This window comes from Gavialis gangeticus, unplaced genomic scaffold (genome assembly GCF_001723915.1).
Source record: "Gavialis gangeticus isolate Ggan-Ray unplaced genomic scaffold, GavGan_comp1, whole genome shotgun sequence".
NCBI lineage: Eukaryota > Metazoa > Chordata > Crocodylia > Gavialidae > Gavialis > Gavialis gangeticus.
Genome location: NW_017729025.1, coordinates 56,219,055 through 56,228,241, shown reverse-complemented (window position 1 = coordinate 56,228,241; position 9,187 = coordinate 56,219,055). Strand labels below are relative to the sequence as shown.

At 51.4% G+C, this 9,187-nt stretch overlaps 1 protein-coding gene across 1 annotated transcript; it reads left to right on the top strand.

Annotated features, from left to right (window-relative positions):
- Nucleotides 1–1,351: 1,351 nt before the first annotated feature.
- Nucleotides 1,352–8,423, top strand: VRTN (vertebrae development associated). Its single transcript, XM_019518826.1, has 2 exons — nucleotides 1,352–1,397; nucleotides 5,036–8,423. The coding sequence occupies exon 2, from the start codon at nucleotides 5,037–5,039 to the stop codon at nucleotides 7,071–7,073; it is 2,037 nt and encodes a 678-aa protein (XP_019374371.1). The 5' UTR covers nucleotides 1,352–1,397; nucleotide 5,036; the 3' UTR covers nucleotides 7,074–8,423.
- The last annotated feature ends 764 nt before the right edge of the window (nucleotides 8,424–9,187 follow it).

The following is a 9,187-nucleotide window of genomic DNA, read 5'->3' as shown; positions in this document are numbered from 1 at the left end:
GTAGGGATGAGGGTGCCGCCTTCCAAGTCCCACCTGGCTGTAGGAGTAGAGTTTGATGGTTACGGACAGGACCACTAAGCATATATCCATGGAATATCTGTTGTGAAAGAGTGTGGCCAAGACAGTGGTCTGGCATGCTAGAGACCTGGGTTTTAGTTCCTTCTTTGACAGAAATTATCTTAGTCATAACATGGAGCAAGGATGGTTGCTTGTGAGGAGGGGAACATGGCATCTTGCTCATAACAAGGACTGCGAACATAAAAACTGGCTTTTACTGGGTCAGGTCATAGGTCCATCTTGCCCAGAGCCTCTGTCACAGGGACTCCCGCTGACATGTGAGAAGTCCTGTGTCACAGTGGCACAGGGTGGATGCTGAAAAGGAGAGCCAACAGAAAGTATACAGAAATTGAAACATGGTTGAAGATCATGTGACTTGAGCTGCAACCCTCCTAGCATCAAGCTCTAGCCATTTTCCGGGCTGCTACAGGCTACTCTGCACCTTCCCACAACAGTTAGGCAGTGGCAAAGGGGGGAGCAAGTGGGAGACCAGCCTGGGAATGGAAGTGGGAGCAACTGTTGGCAAGCATTGGTTGGAGGAAGGCAGTAGCTGGCAGGTCTTATATCAAGCACATCTTAGCACAGCCCATAAGAAATAAACAATCCATGCTTTATTTTGGCCTTGAGTTGATTAAACAATGAGGTAAAACCCAATCCAGGGCTAGTGCCTGCTCAAGAAGCTCCCGCCCTTTGCTTGGGTTTCTGGAGTAATTGTGGAAGCAGCAGGAGGGTGCTCCAGAAACTGGAGGGGTGGGGGTGGGTGGGAAGCCACTGGGCATCCAAACCAATCAGTCTGTATCCAAGCTCCTCTCCCCAGTGTCTGCGTCCCCCTCATGGCTCCCAGCTTGGAGCAGAACTTTTCTCATGGGCTTTTCCATTCGGGTTTGGAAACTCAGTTCTCCCCAGTCTCTCCTTCCTCTGCTCAGGTTCTGGAAGGTGTTGGGAGCTCTTAGCAGCAAAGGTGCTGGCCCTTTAAGAAGTCCTGCTGGCCTGAGTGTCTTGAGACAATAGCCATTATCACTTTAGCTTTGGAAGTGACCCCTGAATCTGCACTCCTTTCATCTGGGATGCAAGAGCACTTGAGGATGGACTATTTCCTGGTGGGGGAGGGGAGGAGCTGAGACCCCTTCACACAAGCCACTCACTCCAGATGGTTCACTCCAGATCTGAAACCAGTTCCAGTCTGAATGTGGCACACAGCTGGGAAAGTGGAGCCTGCTGCGCTTCCTGCTGCAGGATTTAAATGTCCAGGAAACTGCCTTGCAGGGCGAGCAAGGCAGACTGCAGTCGCAGCCCAGGAGTAGCTGGTGTGAGCTCCAGGGCTCTGCCCAACAAGCGAGGTGAGTCCAGGGGGAGTTGCCTCCACACATTTCCATCTGCTTTCACGAGGGGAATCTTAATTCCAAGCCTGGAAACGCACGTGTGAGCTGAGCTGCTGCAGGAGGCTCCAGGCTTGGGGCGCGGGAAGCTGTGCAAGCACCTCTGGCCCGGCACAGCTGCAGGGTGGGTCCAGGGGGCTGCAGCTGCTAGCAGTGAAGTGCCTGCCTCACCCACTCCCCCTCCTTGAGCCCTTTCCCTTGAGACGACCCCCCAGCCCTGGAAGGGGAGCCTGCAAGCTGTGTGTGGACAGGACCTGCTCCCTTCCCCTACGATGGTGCCTTCCAAGCCACCTGGGGAAGGAGGGGGATGAGCCTTTTGTGTTGCCTTTCCATGTGGACTTTGCTCCGGGACACGCTGATCCAGAAAAATGCCTTTTCTTTAAAGGACAATAAACCCAGCTCCCCCCTGCCCTGCCACAAGTTTCTCCTCCTTTACCCACCCCTCCCCCCAGTGCCTTCTTGTCCCTTTGAAAGGCTTGTGCCTCTGAAGAGAGAGAATAGGCCTGCACTCTGTCTGCCTCGTCCTCTGAAACCCCTCTTGCAGCAGAGAAGTCCTGTGGGATTGCCTCCAGGGCCGGGGGAGGCAGTGGGAGCACAGGCCTGGTCCCAGAGCTGTGCTGGCACTCTGCAAAATGCAGGGCAGGAATGGGGAACCTCCCTGCTAAGCCCCGGGTCCAGTTCAGCTTTATGCGGTGAAAGGCAGCTGGGGTACAGAGCCTTCCCTCTGCTCCCAGGCTGCCCCCCAGCATGCATGGGCTTGGGGAGGGTTGTAACATCTTGCTGACCCTGGAGAGGTTGCACCAACTAGGGGGAGCTTAAGCCAACCTCTAAGCCTTTTGCTCTTTCATTTGCAAAGTTCCTCCCAGCCATGGGTCCAGTTGCTGTCCTCTTCTCCTGAGGCTGCTGCTTGGAGTTCACTCCAGGCTCACAGCTCCATGTAGTTCTGCTGCAGCTCTTGGTTCCCCCATAGGCAGCCCAGGTCCCAGCCCCTGGACTCCAAATACAGCTTCAAACGGTTAACCTGCTGCTTAATGAGCTAAGGACTCTTCTCTCCCCTTAATTGAGTTTAGCCTATTTCTAAGGGCAGCCTCTTTGTCTAGTATTAGACTTGAGTCAGCTTCACGGGGTTGCTGCTGAAGGGGCTTGCAGCAGTAGAGGTGTTTGTGGACCCAAGACAAATGGGGGAGCTCACACTTCTTGGAGATGTTGTGCAGGCTACCTGCACACTTGGAGTTTCTCTGCTCTGGAAACATTTATCTCTCTTTCCATAGAGCTTAAAGCAGCTGACTTCTCCATTTCTTCCAGACAAGGTGTAAGTCTGGCATAATTCAGGACTAACAGATTCCATTGCCAGGCTAAATGTTCTAGTGCAACTGTGTTTTGGGATACAGTGCAATTGTCTTTGGTCATATTTTTATAACTAACTTGGTCCAACTGGTGTAGATGCATCTATTCCAATATGGAGGTGCATGAAGGTACACCAGGCAGGCAAGGTTCTTTGGGTAGATGTGATTATCTTTTTATTAGACCAGCTGAGTAGCTGGAAAAACATTATTTGCAAGCTTTTGGGCACAGTCTTCTTCAGGCATAGGGAGTCTTTGTTGATCTGAGATTCCAAGGAATGAAAGAAGCTAAAAGTGTGACAGCATGTCAGTGTGAATGTAAATAAGTGGAAATTAGGAAAACAAAAGATAGAAAAGGGAAGGGGGGAGGTATATTATAACTATATTATAAAGGTATAGGGGGAAAAAGGTAAAAGCATAACTTGTTTTGCTTCCCAGACTGGGATAAATTCTACTGGTGTGCATAGCTGCTGGGGCTCATCCAGGGCTTTAACTAACTAACAAAAATGGCAAAACTTTCTAGTCTGCAAAAAGTGAAAGCCTAGCCCTTACTTAGGTTAAGGGTGCTCAACCCCTAGCCTATGAGCCAGAAATGGTCCTTAGAGCTATGTCATCCCACCCATGGGGTTCCCCAGGGGCCTGGAAATTTGGCTGAGGTAGCAATTCATACGAACACCAGTCCCCCCCACTGTCAAATTTCCAAGCCCCATGCAGTAGGATCAAGCCCATGGATTGGATCCAGCCAGTGGGCTGACCTGACACTGCCCTTCTGCCCATGAGGCCAAAAGATTGGGAACCACTGGGCTAGAGCCACTTTTTTCTTTAAAATGAAATGTTGGATTCCAATGATGTTGCACAAGGCTGGAGAGTTGAGGTGCATACTTGTGGGGTCTGTGCTTTAATCTAGGCCTGGGTAGAGTAGCAAAAATGCCCCTATTCCCTCTCAGCCACAGTATCCAGGAGGCTTTAGGAAAGGACGGAGCAACAGGTCTCTGTGCATTACATCAGCAGGAAGGAGTTGCTTGCTCCCATCTGAGAATGACCCTAACAGTGTTCCTGCCTTGGGACTGGAGGCCTCCACACTGGCAGTATTCATTGGAAGGACCCTTATGCCAGAGCCAGAGAGTGAAGATGACTTGTGCCCTAGATTTTTTTTTTTAAAATATTGCCCCTCCCATCCCACCCCTTTTGCCTCTGGCAAGTGCTTCTGCACTTAGTGGTGAGTGACACCTGGTGGCTGAATGGGAAACGATAACAACAGTGATCCTCTCATTGCACTAGCACAGGGGTTCTCAAATTTGCCATACCGTGTGTGACCCTGAGTGCTGGATGGTGGGGGATGGGGAGCTTGCATGTGGCTGCCGCTGCCATCCACCACCGTGCACCGCTGCTGCTTCCCTGCACCACCATGCGTACCCCTTGGGAAGTTTGTGGCCCCATTTTAAGTTGCTCATGACCCTGGGGGTCGTGACTCTCAGTTTGAGAACCCCTGCACTAGCAAGTTTCAGGCCTCCCAAGCTGAGTTCACATGACAAGCCCAGCTGCAGAAGGTTTTGTGTTCCCATGGCTGGGCAGAGGAAGCTGGACTTTCCCTCTGAACTAGCAGACTGAGAACAGGTGCTGTGTCCCCTCCATGCTTTGGACAGGCTTGTGCACAGGGCTGGGCTGCAGCCAGCCCATTCCAATCGGGAAGGACCTTGCCTAGGTCACCTTTCTCTGGGTCATTAGCTTTCTTGCCTCTGACTGGTGCCAGATTTTGTTAAATGATGATAAAATGAACATGCTTTGGCATTCCTGTTCCTTGCAGCCATTGTTAAATGGTATGTGAGGGACTGAATGTGATGCCAGGCCCAGAGCAGGTGAACAGTGGCACAGGCTTCCCCTACTGCAGTCCATGCACATTAGCACTGCCCTGCAACAGCTCCTCCTAGTCCAGCCTTGCCTCCCATTCCAAAGCTGTGCTCTTCTTTACCTCCCCTCAAAGCATCTGGCTTTGCCTTAGATGCAGCTCACTGGAGACCATTGGTGCCATTTTGCACAATGGTCAGAAGATGTCGCTTGTGAGCAACGCAAGAGCCGTCCTTCACTTGTGCTGCTCTTTGCTGGGCACCCAGGATTCCTCCTTTGGATGTGCCTGTAGTAGAGCAGTGGGTCTCCCCCGAGGCTGGCTGTCCTTTGGGAGCCGGGTGGGTGTTGTAGGCCTAGTCTGTGCTGGAGATCTGGAGCTTGCTGTGTTTGAACCCTTGTGTTTTGCAGGATGATCCAGCGGCACCAGCTGGTGCAGTCGGTGCTGCAGGAGCTGCAGGAGGCCACTGAATGCTTTGGCCTGGAGGGTCTAACCAGTGCTGTGCTAGAGGCAGAGAGAACCCTGTCCTCCTTCTCTCTGCCCAGCTACCATGGGAGGCAGCTCCAGGAAGAGCTAGAAGTTGACCGAGTAGCTAGAAGCCTCTATCCAGAGGATGCTCCCAGCAACATGCTGCCTCTGGTTTGCAAGGGTGAGGGGAACCGCCTGTTTGAGGCTGCCAGTGTGCTCTTGTGGGGGAACCCCAGCCTGAGCCTGGAGCTGCAGGTGCGCACAGTCGTGGAGATGTTACTCCACAAGCAATACTACCTGAATGGCATGATTGACTCCAAGGTGATGCTACAGGCTGCCCGTTACTCACTGTGCACGGAGGAGTCCCCAGAGATGACCAGCCTACCCATGGCCATCCTTGAGGCCATCTTTGATGCAGACATCAAGGCCACTTGTTTTCCTGGCACCTTTGCCAACATGTGGCATGTGTATGCCTTGGCCTCAGTGCTGCAGTGTAACATCTACTCCATTTACCCCATGAGCAACCTGAAGATCCGGCCATACTTCAATCGCCTCATCCGGCCCAGGAAGTGCGGCCCGCAGACGTCCACGCTCCACATCATGTGGTCAGGACAGCAGCTCTCCAAGCAGGTCTTCAAAGCCCAGTACTTTGTGGCTGTAGTAGGCCTGGAGGAGCTGGAACCCACAAGCCCCTCTCCAGAGCCTCCAATCCAGCCAGTGAAGACTCTGGAGCTGCTGAACAGTGACCCCCAGCTGACCTACTCTAACCTGCGTGACCGATACAGCATTACCAAAAGCACCTTTTACCGATGGAAGCGCCAGTCTCGGGAACACCGGCAGAAAGCAGCCACCCGATTTGCTGCCAAACACTTCCTGCAGTCGTGTTTCCAAGAGGGCAATGTAATTCCCTTGCAGCACTTCCGACAAATGTTCCCAGAAATCTCCCGCTCCACTTACTATGCCTGGAAGCATGAGATGCAGACCTTGGCCAATGGCGACACCTCTGCTTCTGCTGAAGCCACGGTGTCATGGGAGCCTCCTGGAGATGATCTAAAAAAGGCCCACATGGACGTGAATGATGTAGCAAACGTGGAGGGTGGCCTAAGGCCGAAGAGCCCTCCCACAGATCCCAACCAAGCAGGGATTTTCATGCAAGGAGCTAAGTCATACCTGGAGAAATGCATTTCCATGAACACTCTGGTGCCCTACAGGTGCTTCAAGCGCAGCTTCCCTGGCATCTCCAGGTCCACTTACTACAACTGGCGGAGAAAAGCCATTAAGGAGAATCCTAACTTTAAGCCCTCCCAGTCTCCCTCTGTCAGTCAGAAGCCCCTTGTGAAAACAAAGCCACATCAGCCAGTCAAGCTGGAAAATCTGTCTGGCAGGAAGAGACTGAATGGACACCACCCAGAGCCCAGGAGCCTCCTCCAGCTGAAGACCTCTCTCTACAACTGGAAAAAGCAACTTCGAGACATGGCGAAGAGGCATGTCCGGCAAAGACGGCTACCTTTTGGCAGGTTCCGCCTGCGCTACCCCAGCCTCTCCTCCACAGCCTACTGGTTCTGGAAGAGAAGTGGCTGGCAGCTGAACAAGCATCACTTGCCCTGGACCAGCTCATCCCAGCAGCTGAGCCAGGTCATCTCTGAAGGGCCTGGAAAAGCAGAGCCTAGGATTAAGCCGCAATTCAAAATGGAAACAGGTGTGAAGCGTGTAGAGAAGCCAGCATCTGTCACCCCCTATAATGCCACTATCTCAGGCTACACCATGTCAGAGAGAGCAAACAGCCGCATGTTTGTGATGGATGTGATTGCCACTGCCCAGTTCAAAGCTCAGGCCAAACTGTTCCTGCAGCAGCGCTTTGAGTCGAAGACCTTCCCCACCTACAAAGAGTTCAGTGCCCGTTTCCCCCTCACAGCACGTTCCACCTACTACATGTGGAAGCGTGCCTTGCATGATGGACTGACACTGGTGGATGCCTAAGGGCTGTCTTCCTACCAGGCTAGCCCAGGGCTCCCTGCTGGCTTCTGCTCTTGACTCTGTAGCTGGGACAGTGGGGTCACTGAGCCATTAGCCAGCTCAACCTATTTCATGTTTACGTTTTATTATTAATTAATCTTGTTTTATGTTGTTTTTTTTCCTTTCTCATTTTTGTTTCAGTCAGGTCTCAGGATGTGGGGGCCATGCCTGTAAAATCTCACTCCCTGCAGATAGCAAGAGTGAAACAGGGTCTCTGGGTTTGTTTTTTCTTTTTTTGTGTTTGGTTTTGTTTTGGCTGCTGAAAATGTCTCCCAGAAGAAAGAAGGAGAATGGAGTTTGTTTTCTCCTGATGCTATGGGGGAGAGGGAAGTACACTTGAAAAGGCCCCATGTTCCTTAAAGTATCACTCATGAGTAAGTGCTCCTTGTACATGGACTGGCCACGGGGTTATAGCTGCAGAGTTCCTTTCTAAACATTATATGCAGGATTTAGGGTCTTACCTGTTCCTAGCCCCTGTAAAACCAGAAATCTGTCTTCCTGATGACCAGATCCCTTTGGACAGGAGGAGAGGTACGCTGCACCAGGTACAGAGGTACCCAGCTGTCTCTGTCACTGACTGCAAGCAGAATACCTTTGACCAGACTGCAAAAGGGTGATGTGGATGCCATCTCAGACACCATGCACTGAAAGGAAGGGCATGAGCAAATCTCAGGAAGGACTAACAGCAGCCTGCCTTCCTGCCCTGGTATTATGTCCTCTTGGTTCAGGAGGGATGGACTTTAGCTTGAGGGGCAATAGTGACCAGAGCTGGAGGGGTTGGGGGAGCACTATATTTTGTGGTTTTTAGGTCAGCGAGTTCTTGTTTCTGGTTTTGCTGATCTGTTCTTGTTCTGCTTGTAGTTGTGGAAGATGAGGCTTCCTAGTGCTCCTTACTTGGAGCAGAGATCTGTTCATATTTCAGTAATCAGGAAGGATTGCAGCTATGTAGATAGGGGCCTAATGGACTTGTGCTATCCAAGCCTGTGTCTTTCAGGCTCTGCAGACAAGTGACATCCCTGAATTGTCTTCTCTTAACTACATGCTCTCTCCCAGTGGATGCATGCCTTTTTGTATTCTTGACAAGTACCACTTTCACAAGGAAGGCTAGCCAGATGTCCCAACTGCTGCAGTGGGGTGGAGAGACAGTACCCTTGGCCTAAATGAGAAGGGTGAACTCTACTTCCAGCATATCTTGCTCTGTGAATGTGGGAAATGTCTCCATATGGCTGAGCTGCAGAGCCATGGCTATAGTGAAGGTGAATGTGCATGTGTGACTTATAGGAACGTAAAGCAATAAAGGCCCATCCATTCCCATGCCTGTCTGGTGTCTGTGTCTCTCCCTATTTTCTTAAACATCCTCTACTGGCCAATTTATTTACCTCCAGTAATATTAATTATTTTCATGTTTGTTTTAAAGCAGATCTGATGCCAGTGCAATCTTCTGAACTGCAAAGTTCTGTTTCACTAGGGTCCAGTGCAGAGTCATAGCTAGCAGCATTTGTGCCATGGGCAAACCTTGTAGGAGATAGAGGTGTGGGGGGGGAGGTTTGGGAGGCTGCTGCTGAGCTCTAGAGGGGAGGAGGTGCCAGGAGCTGAGGGTGTGTGGTTGGGCAGGAATCTTACCTGTTGCTGCAATGGTGTCTGCCCTGCCCTGTTGTTGCTGCTACAGCAGCAGTGTAGGTCTCTGCCCATGTCTGCACGAGGAGGGGATGCTATTCTGGTGCCCTGATTGCCTACCCCTAGTCCAGTGGAGAAAGCAGTGGACTAGTGCTTCTCCTCTGCTGCCCCATACAAGCTCTGCTGCTGTATACCTCACTGTCCCTTGAGTTTTTGTGCTATCATCTCTAGGAGGAATATAGTACTTTGTGCTCCTTTGCTTTTTCTCCTGAGCACTGGCAAGGAGGGAGGCAGTTGTCAAGGCAGCTCTATGGTTTCTGAATATTTGTGTGCCAAGAAATGCACTGATTCCCATTGCCTCACTTAGGTGAATGGTTGTTGGACACCTAACAAGAGGCAGAATCAAAGATCACAGTGATCTGTTTTTTGTCCCAGTATGAAGTAGTGTTGCCTCCCAGACC

Excerpts from the sequence above, each read along its gene's own strand:
- VRTN (XM_019518826.1), top strand. The coding sequence starts at position 5,037 with ATGATCCAGCGGCACCAGCTGGTGCAGTCGGTGCTGCAGGAGCTGCAG.